This window comes from Miniopterus schreibersii, assembly GCF_964146895.1.
Source record: "Miniopterus schreibersii genome assembly, chromosome: 6".
Lineage (NCBI taxonomy): Eukaryota > Metazoa > Chordata > Mammalia > Chiroptera > Miniopteridae > Miniopterus > Miniopterus schreibersii.
In genome coordinates this window covers 32,545,018-32,569,387 of record NC_138107.1, presented here as the reverse complement: position 1 = coordinate 32,569,387, position 24,370 = coordinate 32,545,018, and the positions used below count along the sequence as shown (strand labels likewise).

Below are 24,370 nucleotides of genomic sequence, written 5' to 3'. Positions count from 1 at the left end.
CTTCAGAGTTCCTACACTAACTGCATTTCCTTGTGTATTTTAAAGTGGCTTTACAAAAGTTTCATGCACAAACTGGTACTTTAAAATCATTTTTCTCTCCCCCCCTAAATATTTTAAATTGTCCATCTGTTGTAATACCTATGTAAAGATTTCTGACAAGATCTTGTTGAAATTTATTCTCAGGAATTCTGGTGTGGTTCTAGGATATGAAAGAAAATGGGAAAGGCAGTCTGGTTCAGGAGTTAAACAGATTGCCTTTCAGACATGATTTTTTAAACTTCTATTCCCAGAATAGGCAATGCAAAATGACCAGGTTTTTGGTCATTTCAGAATAGTTTATGCCCTCTCCTGTAGTTAATCCTATTGGTAATTTACCTCCCAAATCTCGGGATGCATCAAGAACTCAGCTATGAGTCAAGAACCCAGTCTAGTAGTGACAATTTATTCTGAATGAACATTTAACCCAGTCTCATTGCTTTATGAAGAATGCTGCATATGGTTATTACTTTGTCAACATTAGCTTGGTAACAAAATTACCTTGGGGTTTTAGTGCTTAGTATTTATATCTTCCTGTGGTGATTGCAAAAGATTTCATTCAACTAGAGATTCTGATTTTTAAATATCTATGATCAGATTATCTGCAGGTAACAAAAAGTTCCCCATTGCACTAACACTACTAAAATCGCCTTGGGGTTTTTTGGGTTTTTTGTTTTAATATTTCTTTTAGACAAAATGTAAATTGACTAATTTTGCAGGAAAGTGTCAATGTTAAATTGCTAAACTAGGAGGTTGACTAGGTTCTGATGTAGCAACAAGATTGGCACTGCAGAAGCAGTTTTTTCAAGAACACATTCATTTGGTTGAGTTCTGGTTCTGCCCAGAAAAGGCTACTGACTACAGATCTGGTGAAGAGATCTTGATTTTTAGTAATTTTCAGTACGGGGTGTAAAAATCCTGAAGAATTACCAGGACTATGGATTTTATTTTTTTGCTAAGTTTACCTTGGTAACCTTTTCTGCTGAGTTGAGCACTGAGCTCATGCCAGAAGCAGCTTTTCTTGGCTGTAGTAGTCACAATTCCTGAGCTGGGCAACGCTAGGGGCAATAATTTCCTTCTTTTTTAGGGGTGATCATTTCGCCCTAGCAGGTTCGGTTCAGTAGTTAGAGTGTCCTCCCATGGACTGAAGAGCCTCTGGTTTGATTTTCATCAAGGGCACATACCTCTGTTGCAGGCTCAGTTCCAGTTGGGGCACATCGATGTTTCTCCCACTCTGAAAAGCAATGGGAAAAATATCCTTGGGTGAGGATTAATAATAAAGGGTGACAATTTCATGTGTCAAGATGGCCTTACGTGTTTTAGATTAATGGTCAAATGTTAGCTCATTTGTAATGAAGTGCTGCAGAAATAAATCCAGTCAGTTCAGAAAGTTGTATTCTGGAGTTATCCATATCCCGAAGTGAGTGAGCAATATGAGTTCTAGATTCTCGATGATGGCAGGAGAACATGCTGTTTTAGATGAGACGGGAGGGGGCGGGGGGCGGGGGATAAGACATTTTCCCCTTTGTTTCTGTTTACATTCTGAAAGTTTTCTTCTCCAATCTGGTTTTGAATTTTTTTGTTGTTGCTCTGATCTGATTAGTGCTTTTGTCACTTGTGCTTTTGTCACTTGTTCTCTCACCCAGGCAGCATCAAAGTCACTGACTTCCATTATTTGCAAATCTCTGAGAACTTGCATGACTAGTTAAAATTAGAATCGAAGTGTAACTATTGTAAATACATTGCTTGCTCAGTCAGTAGTGATTTAGAAGAGAAAAATAGATTAACTTTGTTAGGAAACTGCCACATGGCTCTTGAAAGGTTGTTGACTCTTGATCCAATAGAAATTTCTGAGAGGGATCATATGATTTTGCTGTTTTCTAAATAGAGGGTTATGCTGTAGTCCAGCAGTCAATAGCAGAAATGAGTGAAATAAGTAGAAGGAATATTGCCATTCATCTTTGACTGCTTTTACTAGGCCGCTGGATCTCTTAAGTGTAGAAAGCTCAGTTTGGTCACTGGGACAGACAAAGATAATGCTGAACTGATGTTACAATAATTAAATCCTAAGCAAGCAAAGACTATAAGAAAACCTAAGTAAGGAAGAGATTTAAAAAGTTTCCCCCACTTTTTAAATTAAGGTATTTACATATACTAAAATTCACCCTTTTAAAGTATACAGTTCTGCAAGTTTTGACATGTATACCGTTCATTGCAATCAAGGTTCCACCCACCCTCCCCTCAAAACTTTCCCTGTGTCTCTTTGTAGTCAACACCTCTGTCCTCTCCCCTAATTCTTGGTAACCACTGATCTGTTTTCCGTCTCTGTAATTTCGTTTTTGCACCAATATCATATACCTGGATTCAAACAATATATAGCCTTTTGAGCCTGGTTTCTTTCACCATGATGCATTTGAGATGACAATTTTGCATACATCAGTAATCTATTCTTTTTAAATAGATTTAAGACAGATTGTTCAGTTTGTGTTTGACTATAGGTTTGCATTTTAAAAGCCTTTTAACCTAACCCACTCAAATCAACTTTGAATATATTCATTGAAATTTTTGCTTGATTACCTCATCAATGTGTATGTCATATATAGGAGGGCAGAGACATCTCATTGAATCCTCACAACCACCTTCATAGGGGGCAGGTATTGTATCTATATTACAGATGACAGGCTGAAGTATGGAGAGAGGCTCCTATGTGATTCCATTGCTGGGTGAATTTTTTTCTCGATATTTAAAAGGTTTTTTTTTTTTTTTTTTAATATATATCTTTATTGATTTCAGAGAGAGGAAAGGAGAGGGAGAGATAGAAACATCAATGATGAGAGAGTCATTGATCGGCTGCAGCTCACAACCCGGGCATGTGCCCTGACCGGGAATTGAACCCTGATCGCCTGGATCCTAGGTCGATGCTTAACCGCTGAGCCACGCCCGGCTGGGCTTTTTCTTGATATTTAAATTTGCCTGCCTGGTAACTTACAATCATCATATCTAGGCTATTCTCTAGGACAAATGAACAATTCTCTTTTCTACCAGGGCCACCAATTTACTTGAAGACACCCATCAATATCACTTAGTCTCTTTCAGTTCCTACAGCAGTTTCGTAACCCTAGGTCACGTGGTTTCTAGATGCTTCCTGTTCTGTTCTTCCCAGTTTATAGTTTTTAAAGTGTACTCACCAAAATTAAATATATTATAGCTTTGGGTGCATAAAAGACTGGTCTCTTAATCTAGAGTGTGCTTTTATTAGTGTGACTCAAGAGATAAGTCACCTTATTTGGACTCTAGTTTTCTAACTTCTTGCATTTTGATTAGGTGATCATATTGGGATCAAGTGGGAAAAAGCTGTCCCCTTTATTATCTATCTAATGGGCATAATACTGTCTCATTTCTTAAGATGGTCATCAGAATGAAATGAAATAGTGGATATAGACTCTGTAGTCCAGTACCTGCCCTATTGTAAATGGCCAATAAAAGGTACTTTTTATTATTATAGTTGTTTGGAAGATCACAATTTAAGCTACTCCATTGTACTTCTCGATTATAGTAAACAAACATTACCTGATCTTTTAAATGTAAATTATATATTAGGAAGACATCCTTTAAACTATATTTGCATGGTTAATTTTTTTCTTTTTTCCCCCCCAAGCAAACCTTTTATTTTGGAGTAACTTTAAATTTATAGAAAAGTTGCAAAAATAGGATAAGAGTTTCCATATACCCCTCACCTAGTTTGTTTCCCCTAATTTTATCATCTTGCATTACCAAAGTACATTTGTATATACTGTTCATATACAGTTAACCAACATTGGTATGTTACTATTAATCTCCAGACTTGATTCAGACTGTACCATTTTTTCAGTTAATGGCATTCTCCTATCCCCGTATCGATTCAATCCAACACCACCGTATGGCTGATTGGAAGGACTCAAGTGTTGGGAGTTTACATGTTTCTCTGCTATCTTTCATCATCTTGTTGAGATTTTAAATCTCTAGCCTACTATCTAGAATACTAAATAAAATGTGGGCTTTGTCATTTACACCTCTGATACTTATGTTTCTGTAGTTTTATTTAAATTATTGGTAACTACTAAAACTAGGTCTAAAAACAGAGACCTATTTTATTGCACTAAATAAGTGTTCTTTGCTTACGGTCCAGCCAGCTGAAAATTCACCTAATAATCTTGCATTACCAAGATTATTATCTAGGTCATATGTAGACTATTATTATTACCAAGACTATAATCTAGGTCATATTTCACCATTTTAATCACGAGGTAATCATGATGAAAAATTTCTTTTAACTATGTCTTTATTGATTTCAGAGAGAGGAAGGGAGAGAGAGAGAGGAGTCATCATTGATCGGCTGCCTCCTGCATGCCCCCTGCAACCCGGGCATGTGCCCTGACCAGGAATCGAACCTTGATCTCCTGGATCCTAGGTCGATGCTCAACCACTGGGCCACACTGGCCTAGCCATGATGAAAATTTTATCAAACGTTTGATAAATGTGCCCAGACGAGTATGGCTCAGCAGTTGAGCATCTACCTAGGATCCAGGAGATGGTGGTTCGATTCCCACTCAGGGCACATGCCCAGATTGCAGACTCAATCCCCAGTCAGGGCGTGCAGGAGGCAGCCAATCAGTAACAACTCTCTCATCATTGATGTTTCTTTCTCTCTCCCTTCCTCTCTAAAATCAATAAAGATATGTATTTTTAAAAAATGTTTGGTAAATGCAAGGTGAAGCAGGTGATAGCTTTAAATTTAATTCATAACTACATAGAATCAGAAAAATTTAAGAGAATCTAAAAGCCTTTTAAATCTAACCCACTCAATCAACTTTGAATATATTAATTGAAATCTAAGGTCAAGATGGGAGAAAAATCTCTGTATTAGGAATTTATTTATTTTAAATATATCTTTATTGATTTCAGAGAGAGGAAAGGAGAGGGAGAGAGAGAAACATCAATGATGAGAGAGTCATTGATCAGCTGCCTCCTGCATGCCTCCAACTGGGGATCGAGCCCGCAACCTGGGAATGTGCCCTGACCGGGAATAGAACCCCAATTGCCTGGATCCTAGGTTGACGCTCAACTGCTGAGCCACGCCTGGTCAGGCTGTACTAGGAATTTATATTTTCTAGTTAAAGCAATCATAGTTTCCCTACAAGGTAGTTTGAGCTTTCTGTCAAACTTTCCACTTAGAACAGATCAAAGCAACAGCACATGAAGTCTAGATATTGCCTTTAAAACAGTCTCTTTTGAAACACTAACATGTGGGTTACTGTTTGTATAAAGCAGAATAGATTTTTAAATAGACGTAAGTCACAAGTAGGTAGTTTTGTTTATCTTAGTGAGAGTAACTGACAGCAAAAGCTGACCGAAGACAGTGTGGTGTGATCCTGCAAGTGTGATTTCCAGTCAAAGGACAGATGGCCAACTTCAAAAGAAAAAACATAAAATATTCCACTTGGTTGAATTTTCAGTAAAATCATGTGAAAGAGGAAATATCCTAGTTGGTGTTGTAATAAACTGTAGGGTTGCCAAATAAGCAATTTGAGTTTCAGTGCTGTCTGAAGCCTGATGAAGTGATTCTCAGCCTTCTGCTGAGGGCATCTGCAACATTTCCTAAGGCCTGGGTTGTAGCTATTGAAGTGTAAAGGATGCAGCTATATCTGCAAAAAAGGAAGGGCCTGAAACAGCCTTGACCTGCAGTTCCTTACGTTAGCTATTGTCATACCTTCTTGATTTACCCTTTAGACTTGTGTTGAGCCTCCTACAGGATTCTGCATAGAGTGGACACCTCAGTTAAATGTCTTAAAAGGAATAAGGTGTTTTTATTCAGTTATGGTTGAATAGAAAGAACATTTTCTCATAGCTAAGTCTTTATATTGAAGTTAGGGAATGCATCTCTTGGAACTCAGTTTCTCATATATAACTGTTCATGAGTGTGTTTTTTCAAAGCCCTGATACCTGACTCTGAAGTTTGTTAAACTATCCCACCCTTAAGGTTGTTCTTTGTGATACTGGAAATATAGAAAATTCAATGTTTCCTTTCATTGTTTGAAACATGTATACACACACACACACACACACACACACACACACACAGTGCATCTAAGATGTTTCCAACTGGAAGTCATAAATGTTGCCAATTATATTTTTAAGATTCTAGGACATGATTATAGGGCATACACCAATTTAGAGATGATAAAATATGGAAGAAATATGCATCTTAAAATTGGTGAAATATAATTTGTATATGAATTACTGAAACAAATGAAAGAGAATACACTTCAGCCTATACTTGTCCACAGAGGCATTCCAGTGGCTTAAAACTTATATTTGAAAAAAAGTTGGTCTTGCCCACAAATCATCACAGCCCACCTCTCACTGGAACATGGAGTTTCATTAGATTTGAATTTCTGTACTAGAATACAAGTTCTGTTTTCTGCATTATTTGTATTCTAGGTTCCTGAGCCAGCACACACTGTAAAATTAACTGCAATTTAGTTTCTGCCAAAAGCAGCTGAGACAATAGATATTTACTGAGGCAAGCTAGTGGTTCTCACGGTTGGCTGGACATCAGAATAACCTATGGAGCTTGTTAAACACAGAAGCCAAGACCTTTCCAGGCCAACTGAATTAGAATTGCTTGTGATAAGGCTTGGCCATCTACTTTAATAAGCTCTACTGGGAATTCTGATATCCAATAAGATTTAAGAATCATTGCTCAAGGGCTTGCCAATCATATATTCCTTTATGTTTGTTTTGTTTGTTTTTTACATAACAGCTTATTGATGTGTCATCATACTAGAAAATTCACCCTTTGAAAGTGTACAATTCAATGGTGTTTAGTATCGCCACAGAATTGTGCAACCATCACAATCTGATTTCAGAACATTTTCCTCACCTTAAGAGGTGCTCGCCCAGCTGGCATGGCTCAGTGGTTGAGCATTGACCTATGAACCAGGACATCAGGGTTCGATTCCTGCTCAGGGTACATGCATGGGTTGCGGGATTGATCTCCAGTACGGGGTGTGCAGGAGGCATCAATCGGTGACTCTCTCTGATCGATGTTTCTATCTCTCTCCCTTGCTTTCTTTGAAATCAATAAAAACATTAAAAAAAAAAAAAAGTGCTCTTTTTAATGGTAAAGAAGCCACCCAGGACACTCTCTTTACAATTCATTGCGTCAGCTTCACACCAGCCTCAGGCCTAACACTGGGGGGACTGCAATGACCAAAACAGGTTTAAACTAATGAAGATTTAGCTCCTGGGCTTCAGAAGGGAATAAAACAAAACCACGGTTCCTTTGGCAAGGCAGAGGGCAGTGGACAGACATGGTTATTGGGAATACAACTAGCAGTGTTTACTTAATGTCTCCAAATCCTGTTTCCCTTGTCTCTGGAACAGGGAACAGCTTTGTCATGGGCTTAAGTGTAATAATGCATGTAAAAACACTTAACTTCACATCTGGCACACAGCAAACATTAAGTGGTAGCTACTTTTATAAAATCACTAATGGAAGCACTGTTTTACCTAAGGGATCATGTGATAAATTGCTTTTAGATTTTAATAGGAAAAAATTTTTTCCTGGTCCCCTTGATGAGACGGAACTGTATCATTTCCAGGAAGCTCTGAGCTGGAATTTAACCTTTGAGTATAATCTGCTGTTTCCTCAGTTTATCTTTAATCTTGAATTGTTTTCTTTAAAATGTCTGAACTAGCCTAGCTGGCATGGCTCAGTGTTTGAGCGTCGACCTATGAACCAGGAGGTCACAGTTCTAATTCCCGGTCAGGGCACATGCCCAGGTTGCAGGATCGAGCTCCTCATTGATGTTTCTCTCTCTCTCCCCCTCTCCCTTCCTCTCTGAAATCAATGAAAACATTTTAAAAAAATACAAATAAGCAGGGGATAAATTACCAATAAATAAACCAAATAAGTTTTGGAGTCTTGAGATACATATACAAATTAATTCATTTGGTGTTTTTAAAAATTATAAAAGAATAATTGTAAAAAACAAAATTTACCATGTTAACCATGTTTAAGTATAGAATGGCATTAAGCACACTCAGTGTTGTGCAACCATCACCACAATCTTCCTCCAAAACACTTCACCTTGCAAAACTGAGACTCTGTACCCACTAAACAGTAAACTTCCCATTCCTCCCTCCCACAATTCCTGGCAACCACCATTCTACGCTAGGTACCTCATATAAATGAAATCATATAATATTTGTCCTTTTGTGACTGGCTTATTTCACTTAGTTAAATGTCCTCCAAATTCACCCATGTTGTAGTGTGTCAGAATTTCCTTCCTTTAAAGGCTGAAAAATATTCCATTTTATTTATATATTTTGTTAACCCATACATCTGTTGATGGACACTTAGGTTGCTTCCACCTTTTGGCTGTTGTGAATAATGCTGCTATGAACATGACCTGTTCAAGGGTCATTAAGACCCTGACTTCAATCCTTTTGGGTATATAGCTAGGAGTGGAATTGTTGGATCATATAGTAATTCCACTTCTAATTTTTGAGAGAACTGTCATACTGCTTTCTATGGCTGCTGTACTGTTTTACATTTCCACCAATAGTACATAAGGGTTCCACTTTTTCCACAGCCCTGCCAACACTTGTTATTTACTGTTTCATGATAGCCATCCTCATAGGTGTGAGATGGCATTTCATTGTGGTTTTGATTTGCATTTTCAGAATGGCTAGTAACAGTTGAGCATCTTTTCATGTGGTTATTGGCCATTTATATATCTCCTCTGGAGAAATGGCTATTTAAGTCCTTTGCCCGTTTTTTAACTGTTGTTGTTGTTATTATAGGAGTCTTTCATATATTCTAAATATTAACCACTTGTCAGATATATGATTTGCAAATATTTTCTTCCATCCCATGAACTGCCCTTTTACTCTGTTGTGTCTTTCATGTGGCCTTTAAATTAGGAAATACTAAAAAATCTGCTTAAGTAAAATAAATAAATATCATAAAAATAAGCTCAATCTCATATTAGGAGCAGTGCCAGGAGGGACAGTCCATGTAGGGAGGAAATGAAGCTGTAGAGAATGTAAAGACAGAAGAGTCGTGGAGAAAGAGAAAGGAAGACACAAAAGTATGTAGTTCTTCATATTTGTGTCATAAATGTTTTTATTCCATTTATTTAGTTAAGTTTTAATTCTGCCATCTTTTACCTTTAGTAGTATTCATTCATTCATTCATTCATTCATTCATTCATTCATTCATTCATTCATTTTCATTCAAAAAGCATGTCTTGAGTGTCTACAACTATGGCATTACCTGCATTCAGGAGGCTTTTATCTTGTTAAGAGGTTAAAGTAAGACAGATATTAAAAATTAAGGTGGAATGAAGTGCAACAGTAGGAGCACTGTGAAGAGGGAGCCTAAAGGGAACGGTTTATCTTCACTCTGTGCCTTCCAGCATAAGCGGTTCTGCCTGCTCTAAATGAACCTCTAGTCACTTTTGGCGGCTTTCCTGGTATTGCTGACCACTTCCCTTGGACAGGGCATTCTTTTCGAAGCTAGTATTTCTGAAGTGGAAAGGCCATGGCTATTCCAATATAGGTTCAAACTAAAAAATGATAATTTTTAAAACACGTAATAATAAAACCCAAACTCTTGGCTACAAAGTAACTTTGTAATTCAAGGCTATGATGGTTTAATTTAGCATAGGTTCCTATCTTCATCCTCCCTCCCTCTCCCTCCCCCAATGATTTTACAAATGCTTAGTCTCCTAGCTGTTTCCTCTTTTTATTTTGGTGTTTCTGTTGAAATGAACTTTATAACTACTAGGCACTGTGGTCTATGGTGGGCAGAAGAAATTACAAGTCTGGCCAACTTCTATTGGAGGCTGACTATTGTCATTGTTGGGGGATTTCTATGAAATAACTGGACTGAGAAAGGTCGCTTCTTAGCTGATCTTTTCCTAGGGCATCCTAGTCAATAGCACTTCTGGCTAGCAGCACCAGTAGATAAACTGTTTTAAAATATTCTCTTAAGTCAGGTAATTTTGTACAAGTTAAAATATTATTTTAAATTGTAGATTTAAAGAAGTTTCACATCCTAAACTAAATGGCAGAACCTATAACAAATGTTTTTCATTGAACATTTTTCAGTGAGAGTTACTACTGTAATGGAGTTGCATTACAAAACTTAAATTTCTTTGTGTGTGTAGTGTCACTAGTCCCAAATTACAACTGTCAAGAAACACTCAAAGAATTTAGGAACTTTCCATTTCCTCAAAATAAATTTTTGTTATATGCCACTCAACAAGCACTCCATTCACTGCTTTTATCTTGTATTTAATCAGAAAGAAGAGTTTAAAAACAGTGGTTTCCTTTCTAGTGCTAAATAACTGGCAAAATAGCTTATTTTAAAAAATATATTGTATTATTATAATATACATTGCCTCTGCCCCGAAAACCTATGATGACTAAAAGGAAAGTTACCATTTTTTGAAATTACTAAATCGTGTATCAAAAAGAATTTATGGGCAGATGCAAGGTGGAGGGGATCAATGGAGAAAAAAAAGGGAACGTCTGTAATACTTTAAACAATAAAATTAAAAATAAAAAAAAATTTATTACTGCTAAATGACCCAGCATTACAAGTACTTTTCTGTTGTTGTTTCGTTAATCCTCACCTGAGGATATTTCTTCCATTGATTTTTTTTTTTTTTTTTTAGAGAGAGTGGAAGGGAGAGAGGGGGAAAGGAGAGAGAGATGGAAACAGATTTGAGAGAGACACATGGATTGGTTGCCTCCTGCATGTGCCCCAACCAGGGCCGGGGACTGAATCTGCAACACAGGTACATACCCTTGACTAGAATCAAACCCACGACCCTTCAGTGCACAGGCTAACACTCTAACCACTGATCCACACAGGTCAGGGCTCAAGTACTTTTTACTTGCTACTGATCTTGACTGCTTTATTGAAAAACTAAAGTTACATGAAACAAACGCATGAAAACTGAACTATATCCAACTAGTGGCCATATACAGCTATAGCAAGATATTTGGCTGCCTCAACCCATAATCAGGCTTAACACCTAGATCTGTAGTCAAAGTGACTTCAGGGTTCTTAGAACTATCTTAGTATCTGCTTTGGCCTGAAGCTGACATTGGAGCGTCTCTAGGCTGATGACAGATCTGAGTTGGCATTTCCAGAGACAAGTAGGGTCCTCTGGCCCACTTGGCTGTTTCCTCCAGTCTCCCCAGAAAGGTCTAGGTGTCTAAGGAGCCAACCAAAGGGCCCAGTTGGCCTTCCCACCCTAATCCTGTGACTATATACGATGGAAGTATTGGAGAGGAAGAGGAACGCCGGCATCATTCTGGTTTTTCTGTCAACTCTGACTTAAAAACAGGGAAACACTAGTCCCCAATTACTATGGATTTGCCTTCGATGTTAAAAAATAGTGGCCATGATAGTTTCATAAAAAAAAATTTTATGATATAAAATAACTACCCTTACTTTATTCTCCCTTCCTTTACTTTATTCTGCCTTAACCAGGTTACCAAGAAGTTTTCTATATTGTGGATGATAGAAAACTATGATGATTTCCAATCCTTCTATTTTGTAGGAATTAATGAACATTCATTAATGTTCAAAGACAATTAAATTACTGGTGAGGATTTCCTGCAGAAGTACAGAAATCTTAGAAGTCAACTTCCACCCTCCATACTACATTCCAATATTGGAAATTAGCTGAATGATTCTTAATAATTTTGTGCAATTTCAAATTCTTAGACCCCTAAGAATTTGAGGGCTCTGAAACTGCCTCCTAATCTAGCATAACCACACAGAAGACTGATAACCTTCAAAATAAGTTGTAAGATAAGAATTTTAATTTGGTACATTTAATGGACAAAGTCCTTATGAGTAGGCAAATCTGCAAACGAAGATTTTTTTTTCAGCTTTAGTTTTAGGTCCCTCCTCTCTCCCTTTCACTCTAAGATTTTTAAAATTGATTTCAGAGAGAGGAAGAGAAACGGAGAGAGAAACATCGATGTGAGTGAAATATCAATCACCTGCCTCCTGCATGCCCCCTACCAGGGATTGGGGATCGAGCCTGCAACCCGGGTATGTGCCCTCACCAGGAATCGAATCTGCAACCTTTCAGTGCACGGGACATCGTCCAACCAACTGAGCCACACCAGCCAGGGCCACTATATCTCTCTTCAATGAACTTTGCACAAAGTTATATTAATAAGCTCAATGTATTAGAGCACCTGAGAAAAAGAGTATTTTTTCAGATACACAAAAAAAGCACAGTGATATCTGTCTTCTTCGTAAATTAATGACAAAGCCATAATAGCTAATAAGGTTATTTTAACAGGTGTCAAAGAGAAATGCTTATCTTCTACCTATAATCTTACATTGATTAAAAGTCTTCTATGAACAGAAAGCTATAACTGTCTCTCTTCAAGTATGTCTGTATCACCTAAGTATTGATCAGTTTTGGGCAACTCATTCATAGCTGCCTGTCTTTGCTGAGTGGTCTTCACAAATCTGAGCAGATTGACGATGGCAGCAGGTGTCACTCCAGGTATACGACTAGCAGCTCCAATCTATAAATTAAAACCACAAGAAAACCATAAAGTGAGCTATGTCAAATAAAATTTTCGTCCCAGTAACAATTTGTATATTACAGTTTATAAAATATTTTCAAAACTATTAATGTTTTCAAAATAACTCTATAAAGGAAATGTGATTATTATTATCTTCGTTTTTTAAAAAAATGGGACAACTGAGGCTTAAAGAAATTAAAATGACTTGTCCAAGATCACACAACTAACAGATGTTAGAATTCCTACTTTTTCTTTTCATTAAACTAATGTAACACCCCCAGCAGTGTGTTAGGCAGCACCCTATAATTAATCTCAATATTTCTGTTATATTTTTACAATGAAATACATGAATATTAACTCTAAGTGCTGCAAACACTAAATAGCCTCATGCCAGTTCAGGTAACTTTTGCCACCAAATAAGTCTGCAGCAAACATTTATCAGAGCTTTATGTTTTTTAGAACTGTGGATAAGGGATTGTGAGCTTGATTATCAGTGCTGTCCAACTGAATTTCTGGGATAATGGAAATTTTCTATAACATCTGCACTGTTACAATGCACTGCCCAACATGGTAGCCACTAGCCATATGTATCTACTGAGCACCTCAAATGTGGCTAGTATGACTGAAGAGTTGAATTTTAATTTTTAAAAAATTTTAATTAATGTAAATGGTCTATTTGGCTAGTGGTTATCATCCTGGGCAGTGCAGCCTACGACTATCCATAAAAATATAACTAAAAAACAAACAGTATATACAGAGGTATAAAATTTAAGGCTTGTTTGCCTAGTTTCCATGATGACCACTGCGAAAAACACCATATTATATTGACTGAATCACTCCTCCCTTTGAAAATCATTAAAAAAATTTTTTACAGACCATATTTTTGTTAAATGCTCCTTTTTTGTTATGAACCACTACTAAAAACAACAATAAAACCCCACTGCTCATTAAACTATGAGACACCACCAATTTTTAAGATACAACTCAGTTCAGAGATGTTAAAATGTACATCTTAGAATCAATAAATCCAGCCTATCAGACTTTAAATATTTATTAGAAGTTCAGTACTATGCACTCTAAAGGTTTTTATAGATGTTTACAGATGTGTGCGTGTGTGTGCGTGAGCATGTGCATGCGTGCGCGCGCGCGCACACACACACACTCAGGCTAAAGCATGGGGCGGGGAACCTCTTTGGCTCCCCTCTTTCTCCTAGAAGCTCCCAAGGTCACACTATGGAACCCCTAGAGAGGGATCCGAGTAGTGACTTGAAAATCACTGAATTATTATCAACCGAATTCTTGACTTCTAGTTATTTAAACAGTTTTTCCATCTCTCATAAAAATATATTGACATCTGTTACAGAAAGAGATATTGAAAATAAGAGGTTAAGTTTATGATGAAATAAACCATTAGTTATGTGGCCATGGTAACTCCAGGTTTAAAGAAATTAAAGCACTGGGTCTTAATTTACGACCTGTTCCTATCCATTGCCTGTTTTCTTACCGTCTGTGGGCGACTTAAATGTAGCTTCTCTCGAACTTCATAGGACAAAGACACATCCCTGAGAGTCAAATAATCTAGGTCTTTTGGCAGTTGGAGAGCTTCATCTCGCTGAATGTTCTTTATTTCTTGTTGCTGATAGAGCAATACTAATTCATAAGTGGCTGGTGAACAAAATTAATTATGTTATGATACTCAGGTTATATTAATAAGTTACATTTTTATAGCTTTTTACAATCTATAAAGAGCTTTTGCTACATTATCTCATTCAACACTTATCTCAACACCATGAGGTAGGTGGAGTACGTGTTCCCTTCTGCAGAGGAGGAAATTAAAGCTAAAACAGAGGGAGTATCTTACATATTAACTACAACATTGTCTGGTAGTTTACTGCATACCCTTTTCATTTCAGAAATTTGGAAAATTAAGAGAAACTGAGTTTCTTTGCAGTGCAAATTTTGGTGGAACATCTCCCTCAGTAGGCTATAGTTTTGAATTTTAAGTGCTAAAGACCAGATGTTTCTTTAAGAAAACGGTTCTGAATTATGAACATATAAAACTATAATTTTTAAAAAGTTTAAAGCTTCTTAGATGATAACTCATAATATAAGTAATTTAACTAAGGTTTTATTCAGAAGTAAAATTAGAAAGATAATTCAACCATTATTTTGTAATTAAAGCACTCTGTTCTTAGAAAAATAAATTCAAAACCTATTTTAAAATGTAAATTGAGGTAGTCATTCTGTCCTGTTCAAGAAAGCAAATCTTCCCTAAGGATTTTGGTAGCACCTGTTTCCATCACTTGACTGGCAGCCAGAAAAATCTCAGCTCTGAGTTTGGCTCTACCGATCAATTACTTTCTAACTATGGACACATCACCATCTTTCTGGGTCTCAGGTACTTTATTTAGAAAATTTAAAGGCTGACCTAGATGACTTCTGATGGTCTTTATAAAAACATAGGGTATTTGTGAAATGCACAGGCCTTATGGTCAGACAAGCTAGGTTCAAATCCCAGCTCTGCCACTCACCAGTTTTGTTCTTGGGCAAGTTACCATTTATCTGTAAAATTAAGGTAATAATGCTAATACGTATCCTTCACAGGACAGTTGTAAGTATCAAATGAAATAATGCTTGTAAAGGGCTTAATACAACATGGTAATATAACAATTTAGTATGACAAGTGGTAATACAGCTTTATGACTCATGAATAGACTCGGCAAGGGATCATGGAATATAAATGAGATACTATATGTTACAATGCACTTATTTAATCTTTCAAGTATGTATGTAGCAAAACATGAGAGATAATACAAAGAATCTGAAATTGATTTCTGCCCTCAAGAAGCTTGTCACCTAGTGGAGGATCTGTGAAGTAATTTGAAAACCACTGATATGTTATAGGTTATATTTTAACCCAGTATGGGGTTTTTTAAATTTTTTTTTTTTTAATCCTCACCCACGGATATTTTTTCCATTGCTTTTCAGAGAGAGAGAAACATTAATGTGAGAGGGACACATTGACTGGTTGCCTCCCACACACCCCGACAGGGTTGGGGATAGAGCCTGCAACAGAGGTATGTGCTCTTCGCCAGAACTGAACCCAGGACCCTTCAGTCCAAGGGTCAAAGCGCTAACTACTGAGCCAAACTGGCCAGGGCTCTAGTGTGGTTTCTTTTAAGCCATGTATATAAATTAGAGTCTTTATGTACAAACAAGTTACAGATAATTATTCTGGATTATTCTAACCTGAACCTGGTGATTTATTGGACAAATTAAATTGCAAACTAAGTTTAAAATATAGAATTTAATCACCTTTTTCCAGTGCTAAGAGCCTCAATGTTCAATACAGTAATTTTCATTTAACAGAGAAACCGTAATATTGAAACAAAAGGTCAATATTACTTTTTATACATTAGTATACTACTAGTGTCTAGTCATTTAAAAGAATGATTCTACAGTTTAGATGGGTTTCCTTTTTTTGCTAGACTCCTGTTAACTTGCATGGTGGGATGGCAGGCAGCACTTGGGTCATCCTATAAATGTAGCTAAAGCATAGCATGGTGGTAGACCTCTCTGGAACTGATAGAAAATGCCACTGCTAGAAGGAATGTGGCATTCTTACCACCTTCGCTGGGCCCCAAGGAGCTTAAAGTCCTTTCCTTATTTGGACAGCGCATCATCATCCAACTTTTCCTACTGTTCTTCCCATCTCATTCTGTTCCCTTTTTCTCCACATAATTTTCCACCCCAGGAAAAAACATCCTCTACCTTATTCTCAGTATTTTTATGTTTGAAATGTTTCATAATGAAAACCTTTTTAAAAGTCATCTGTGACTTTGATGGTCAATACACTGATCTACAGTATGGATTTCTTTGCCTGATACAAAATAAGTACCTGTTAATGGTAGACTATTCAAGTATATTGTCGAAGCCAAACACAGTATAACTTTTCTCATTATTAGAACATTATGCACTCCTATGTTCATAGCAGCACTATTTACAATTGCTAAGATCTGGAAACAGCTCAAGTACCCATCAGTAGATGAGTGGATAAAAAAGCTGTGGGACATTTACACCATGGAATACTATGCAGCTATAAAAAAGAAGGATCTCGTACCCATTAGGACAGCATGGTGGACCTGGAGAATATTATGCTAAGCAAAATAAGCCAGTCAGAGAAAGACAAATATTACATGGTATCACTTATATGTGGAATCTAAAGAACAAAATAAATAAACAAACAAGATAGGATCACAGACATGGAAGCATGACACAGACTGACAGATCTCAGAGGGAAGGCAGGAAGGAGGGTGGGAAGAGATTAACCAAAGAACTTATAAGCATATATGAACAGTCCATGGGCACAGACAATAGACAGGTGAAAGCCTGGGGTAGGGTGGGAGATAGGAGAAGAGGGGCAACGGGGGTGGGGGTGGGGGTGGGGGACATCTGTAATACTCTCAACAATAAAATAAATTTTTTTAAAAAAGCCCTACACAGTTTTTCTCAGTGGTTAGAGCATCAGCCTGCAGACTGAGGGTCTTGGGTTCAACTCCGGCCAAGGGCATATACCTCGGTTGTAGACTGGATCCCCACCTGGTTGGGGTGCATGCAGGAGGCAACCAATCAACGTGTCTTTCTCACATCAATGTTTCTCTCTCTCTCTCTCCCTTCCATTCTCTCTGAAAAAAGCAATGGAAAAAATATCCTTGGGTGAGAATTAAAAAAAAAAAAAAAAAATTTATATGGGGAAACTGTAAAAGGGAAGAAGAAAAAAAATTTTTTTAAAATATATTTTTATTGATTTGAGAGAGAGGAAGGGAGAGGGAAAGAGAGATAGAAACATCAATGATGAGTCATTGATTGGCTGCCTCCTGCATGCCCCCTGCTGGGGATAGAGCCTGAAACCTGGGCATATGCCCTGACCAGTTATCAAACCTTGATCTCCTGGATCATAGGTTGATGCTCAACTGCTGAGCTAAACCGGCTGGCCTTTTTTTTTTTTTTTTAAAAAGAAGAGCTTTACAGTAGCAGTTCCTAAACTTGAAATGTGCATACTAATCACATGGGGATCTTGTTAAAATGCAGATGCTCACTCAGTGGGTCTGGGGTGGAGCCTGAGATTCTGCATTCCTAGCCTGTTACAATGCTCCTAGCCTGGGAAGCCCACTTTAAGTAGCACAGAAACTAAGACTATGCTGGTCCTGTAGTAATAATGGATCCTCTTAAATAGAGCTCTTAATGGATCTGCTGTCGATTCATAATTTGTACAAATGGAAGAGAGACAGTATATATAGGCATCTTAAGTAAAAGAAGTATTTTCTACCTTCTATTTTCAGTCTTTCAGCTAGCTCTCTACATTGAGTGTACTTCTTCAAGGGTTCTGGAACAGCCTTGGCCAATAAGTCCATGTCAACTTCCTCGTACTTCAGAACATCCAGAGCTCTGCAAATAAAGAAAAATTTCATCATCATAAGGGTCCGTATCACATAAGACAGATTAAGTACAGGATTCCTTGGAATTAATCATCTCAGAATAAATAATATCAAAAGATACCTAATTTTTTCCAAGTACAGTGAACAAATGCAGCAGCATCTGCAACACAGTAGAACCTCAATAAGATCTATGTGATTCTCCCCAACTCCCTTCCTTTGTCATGAGAAATGAGTTGTTGGTAAAGGTTGCATTGCTATAATCCATTTGTCTTCCTTTGTTGTAAGGAAAAAATATCCTGATAACAAGGGTTCGACTGAATTCCCTAAGAATTTACATCTAAGCCATAGCCATTTAAGCCCATGTTCTGTAAATGAGTCATCCTTTGCATGCTCAGAACCAGCTGAAGGAGGGTCTTCTGCTTGCTCCAAGACTGCAAAAATATTCTGCAGTTTCCCTCTCATTTTGTTTGGTTCTCATGAGGCCTCACGGATCTGTACAGTTTCCCTACATTTACTGCCTTAATTCATTTTATTTTTATTCATTATCAAGTCAACAGAAAGTCAGACCTGCCCATCCAGGGGTCCCAAGTATTCCCAGGCCTCCCACCAACCTTCTTTATAGCTCACTCTATTATCAGAGTCATGTGTTATCACCTTTTGCATATGTTTGATTCATCTGTCCCTCAGAAGACCTGCTCTAAGAAAGCCCAGAAATTCTCTCCCCATAAAGAACTGGACACCTAATCACAGAGGCCTCATCAGATAAGCTATACTGAAGCTACAGAACATGAAGCTCCAAAAAGGTAATGGTTATCAATCTTTTCAGAAATTATAGAACATAGTGGAACACACCTCCTAATGACTAACCAAAAAAAGAGTTACCTTAGAATCTAGCAGTATTGTGACCTCAAAGAAAAGTCCTTGACCATCTAACTTATAAAAAAATAATAATTTTTTACAAGGCTTGGAGCTGTTCTCAGGTCCAAACTTCAATACATGCTTTGAATCAAGCCTAAGCCTCGGAGTACAGAGGACTGGCACAGAAAGGATAAGTTCTCAGACTTCAACAGAAGACAAGAAAACTTCTGAGCTACCTAACACATCATTGGGTTTCCTTATACTCCTGACAGAAAACAAGTGTGCACATGCATTTGTGTATCTCTCTGGTTAAAATGCCTGCTCAAAGTCTGGTTCAACTTGTCAGTGCTCAGCACAGAGACTGGCACGTATGCAGTAAAAGCAATCAATGTATTTAGACCAACTTTCTATCTTTTTAGTTTTATATATCTAGGCATTGATAAAGTAAGTTCATTTAGGATATTGAATGTCAACTGTAATCAAAATATAACATTTTTTTTAAAAAAGGGGGGGAAAAAATTAGAAAGAAGTGAGGCCATTTAGAGAGGCTGAATGCCAGGCTGTGAATATTCTGCTGAAATCAAATTTCAGCAGAACTGGGGCCCTGTTTCCCCCTGAAGGGAAAGACCCAAATTAAAAAGGAAAGCATTTAGCCAAATTTATTTATTTTTTTACCCTCACCCGAGGATATTTTTTCCATTACTTTTCAGAGACAGTAGAAGGGAGGGAGGGAGGGAGGTAGAGAAGGAGAGAGAGGGAGAGAGAAACATCAATGTGATAGGGACACATCAATTAGTTGCCTCCTGCATGCACCCTGACTGGGACCGGGGATCAAGCCTGCAACAGAGGTATGTGCCCTTGGCCAGAATTGAACCCGGGACACTTCAGTCCACAGGCTGATGCTCTAACCACTGAGCCAAACCAGCTAGGATGCAAATTACTTAAAAAAAAAAATCACTTTAATCATGGGATTTGTTTGGTAAAAATATAAAACTATAGCTTCCTTTTACATATTTTATCATCAATTAGCATTTTAAACTGAGTTGAAAACAATCACTTCCCCTGCTTTCACTATGACCTCAATATATTAGTCACATTTAATGCAAATTCTAATTCAAATTTTGATAATATAAATTTGATTTTTTACGATATTTGATCAAAACAAAACATGTTATAAATTCTTTGTGCAAAGTTTGAAATAATGTGAACCCTCCTAAATTTAAACAAAACAAGAGCTAGAAAATTGAGTGAATTACAATTATAAACTTTTTATACTACTACCATTTCTTGATGCCACTTAGCTGATAAACAAATATATCTATCACCCTTATTTGTGAATCAGGCTGTCATTCCTATGAATGAGATCCTCTGATTTGGGTGACTACTATGCAGGTTCTTTAATAATTAGTTACTGTAATTAAAAATCTGCTTAACAGCCAATGTCATACTCAATGGGCAAAAACTAAAAGCATTTCCCTTAAGATCAGGAAGAAGACAAGGCTGTCTGCTTTCACCACTCATATTCAATATAGTACTGGAAGTCCTAGCCATAGTGATCAGACAAGAAAAAATATAAGGCATCCAAATTGGAAAGGAGGAACTAAAACTGTCTTTATTCACAGATGATATGATATTGTACATAGAAAACCCTAAAGACTCCACCAAAAAACTGCTAGATTTAATAAATTTAGCAAAGTAGCAGGATACAAAATTAACACCCAGAAATTGATGGAATTTTTATACAGCAATAATGAACCCTCAGAAGGAGAAACTAAAAACACAATCCCATTTACCATTGCAACAAAAATAATAGGATACCTGGGAATAAACTTAACCAAGGAGGTAAAAGACTTGTACTCGGAAAACTATAGGATATTGAAAAAGGAAATGAAAACACAAAAAAGTGGAAGCATATACCATGTTCATGGATTGGAAGAATTAACATCATTAAAGTGTCCATACTGCTGAGAGCAATCTACAGATTCAATACAAGCCCTATTAAAATACCAACAGCATATTTCACAGATCTAGAACAAATATTCCAAAAATTTATATGGAACCAAAAAAGACCCCGAATAGCCACAGCAATCTTGAGAAAAAAGAACAAAGTTGGAGGGATCACAACACCAGATATCAAACTATACTACAAAGTCACTGTATTCAAAACAGTCTGGTACTGGCACAAGAACAGGCATACAGGCCAATGAAACAGAACACAGACCCCAAAAATCAACCCACACCAATATGGCCAATTAATATTTAACAAAGGAGGTAAGAGCAAACAATAGAGTAAAGATAGTCTCTTCAATAAGTGGTGTTGGAAAATTGAACAGGTATATGCAAAAAAATGAAATTAAACCACCAACTTACACCATAAACAAGAATAAACTCAAAATGGTTAAAAGACGTAAATGTAAGACATGAAACCATAAAAGTCCTAGAAGAAAACATAGGCAGTAAAATCTCAGATATCTCACATAGGACTATTTTCACCAATACATCGCCTAGAGCAAGGGAAACAAAGGCAAAAACTAACAAATGGAACTACATCAAAATAAAAAGCTGCAGAGCAAAAGAAACCATCAATAAAATGAAAAGGGAGCCTACTTTATGGGAGAACATATTTGCCAATAATACATCTGATAAGGGTTTAATTTCCAAAAAAAACAAAGAACTCATACACCTCAACCCCAGGAAGACAAACAATCCAATTAAAAAATGGGCAAAGGACCTGAATAGACACTTCTCCAAAGAGGACATACAGATGGCAAACAGACACATGAAGAAATGCTCAAAGTCACTAATCATCAGAGAGATGCAAATTAAAATGACAATGAGGTATCATCTCACACCTGCCAGAATGGCTGCTATCAATAAATCAACAAACAAGTGCCAGTGTGGATGTGGAGAAAAGGGAACCCTAGTACAGTGTTTTTTTTTGTTTTTGGGTTTTTTAAAATATGTCTTTATTGATTTCAGAGAGAGAGGAAGGGAAGTGGGGAGAGATAGATAGAAACATCAATGATGAGAGTCACTGACTGGCTGCCTCCTGCATGCCCCCGCACAACCTAGGCACAAGCCCTGGCCGGGAATTGAACCACAATCTCCTAGATCATAAGTCAATGCTCAACCACTGAGCAACACTAGCCAGGCCCCAGTACACTGTTGGTGCATGCAGACTGGTACAGCCACTGTGGAAATCAGTACGGAGGCTCCTCAAAAAATTAAAAGTGGAACTGCCTTTGGACCCAATGATCCCCTTCTAGGAATATATCCTAAGAATCCCAAAACACCATTTAAAAAGAATATATATGAAAGAACCCATATGTTCATAGCAGCACTATTTACAATAGCTAAGATCTGGAAACATTCCAAGTGCCCATTAGTAGTGAGTGGATAAAAAAGCTGTGGTACATTTACACAATGGAATACTCTATGGCTGTAAAAAGAAGGATCTCTTATCCTTTGAGACAACATGGAGGGATCTGGAGACTATTATGCTAAGCAAAATAAGCCAGTTAGAGAAAGACAAATATCACATAACACTTATAAGTGAAATCTAATGAACAAAATAAACTGACAAAATACATCCACAGACATAGAAGCATGCAACAGACTGAAGAATCTCAGCGGGAAGGGTGGGGGGCGGGAAGAGATTAACCAAAGAACCATATATGCATAACCCATGGACACAGACAATAGCGTGGTGAAGGCCTGGAGAGGAGGGGGTCACTGGGGAAAAAAAAGGGACATCTGTAATACTTTCAATAATAAAGATAAATTTTTAAAAAATGAATAGGGAGTCTTTCATGTCTCTATGAAATGATCTCATTTTTCTGTAAATCCTGTAATTTGTAAATTCTGTAATTCATATTAAAAATGCATACCTGATGTTCCTGTGAGAATGTTTTTGGGTGAGATTAACATTTAAATCAGAAGACTGAACAGAGCAGATTGCCCTTCCTAATGTTGGTGGGCCCTACCCCACGTCAAAGGACGAGATAAAACAAAAAGGCTGGCTTTCCCAGAGCAAGAGAGAAGTCCTCCTGCCTGAACGGCCAAAGACATTTGCTTTTCCTGCCTTTAGACTCAAGTAAGACATCGGCTCTTTGTGGGCCTGCCAGCTTTCAGAGCTGTTTCAGACAACTCTATCGGGCCCGGTTCTCAGGCCTTCAGACTTGGACAGGAACTAGGTCACTGACTCTCTGGATCTCCAGCTTGCCAGCTCGCTCTACACATCTTAGGAAATGCCCTCTCCATAATTACAGAAGCCACCACTTCCTTATAATAAACCATATATATGCTAAAAAAAAAAGCATACCTGAGAGATACACTTTTACTCATACTTATAGAAGCCTCTGGGATTAACTTTTTCCATTTAGAATTTGAAAATTCAATGGATTTTAGCATAGAAATGCCTTCTTCTAAAGACGACTTCATCCAAGAAGCTCTTTCATATCTTTGTTGGGACACACAGCCAGCTTCCTTATACCCTAGAAGAGGGCAGGAGAGAACACAATGAGAGACATCTGAAGGAAGAGTAAAATCTGGTTGGCAGACTCAGTGAAGAGTTACCTCGGAGCGTGAGGCGGGTGTCGGCATTATCAGGGCGCAGTGACAAACGGAACTCGGCTCGGCTGGTAAACATTCGGTATGGTTCGTTGGTGCCCAATGTGGTGAGGTCATCAATCAAGACTCCTATGTAGCCTTCTGTACGGCTAACGACAAAAGGAGGTTTTTGTCTGACCCGAAGACTTGCATTGATTCCAGCTATCACACCCTACAAGAGGACTGAAATGTTTAAAAGGCCATTATGAACTGAACAAAGAGCTATCCTATTCAGAACACTACCTGGAAAAAGCATGGGGTAGTAAGAAAGCAGGCACTACCCAGAAGGGATAGACTAGAGGTAGAAAATCTGAACCTTATACAGAAACAATATGGGTAATGTACCACTTTACAACACTATGGCTCATTGTTTTCAAAATACATTCCTAAAAACTTTTCTAGCCTTTTTCCACTTACAAATAAAAATAATATAACTTCTCACTTAAAAGGAATAATATATGATCATTTTTCAATAGTTATTTTAAAAGAGTATTAAGCCACAAGTGTTTTTAAAATCCTATTGTATACAGTAGCCATCTTCATATACCCTGAAAACAGAACTGTCTTCTATTAGATATGAGTTGTACCGAAGATCTATGTAATTATCATAACAGACATTAGGAGGAACACTGACTAAATAGTCCCTTTCTGTTTACATTAATATTTGAACAAACTCTTACTTGAGCTGCAGCTTCCTCATAACCAGTAGTGCCATTTATCTGTCCAGCAAAGAAGAGCCGTTGCACCAAATGAGTCTCGAGAGAAGGAGTGATCTGACGGGGGTCTAAGTAATCATACTGAACACCATAGCCTGATCAAAGAAT

General features: G+C 37.5%; 1 protein-coding gene across 2 annotated transcripts in view; it reads right to left on the bottom strand.

The window, feature by feature from the left end:
• Positions 1–1,194: 1,194 nt before the first annotated feature.
• MTO1 (mitochondrial tRNA translation optimization 1) overlaps positions 1,195–24,370 on the bottom strand; it is a 31,259-nt gene continuing 8,083 nt past the window's right edge. Inside the window, exons 7-13 of one of the 2 annotated variants that reach the window (XM_081141024.1) lie at positions 24,227–24,357; positions 23,514–23,718; positions 23,260–23,431; positions 17,972–18,090; positions 14,147–14,307; positions 12,451–12,642; positions 1,195–1,270 (exon numbers count right to left, since the gene is read on the bottom strand). In XM_081141024.1, the coding sequence (XP_080997150.1) occupies positions 12,481–12,642; positions 14,147–14,307; positions 17,972–18,090; positions 23,260–23,431; positions 23,514–23,718; positions 24,227–24,357 (950 nt within the window). In that variant the 3' untranslated portion in view covers positions 1,195–1,270; positions 12,451–12,480. Of the gene's footprint in view, positions 1,271–11,517; positions 12,643–14,146; positions 14,308–17,971; positions 18,091–23,259; positions 23,432–23,513; positions 23,719–24,226; positions 24,358–24,370 lie in introns of those variants that run through there. The other variant, XM_081141023.1, reaches the window with a different exon arrangement.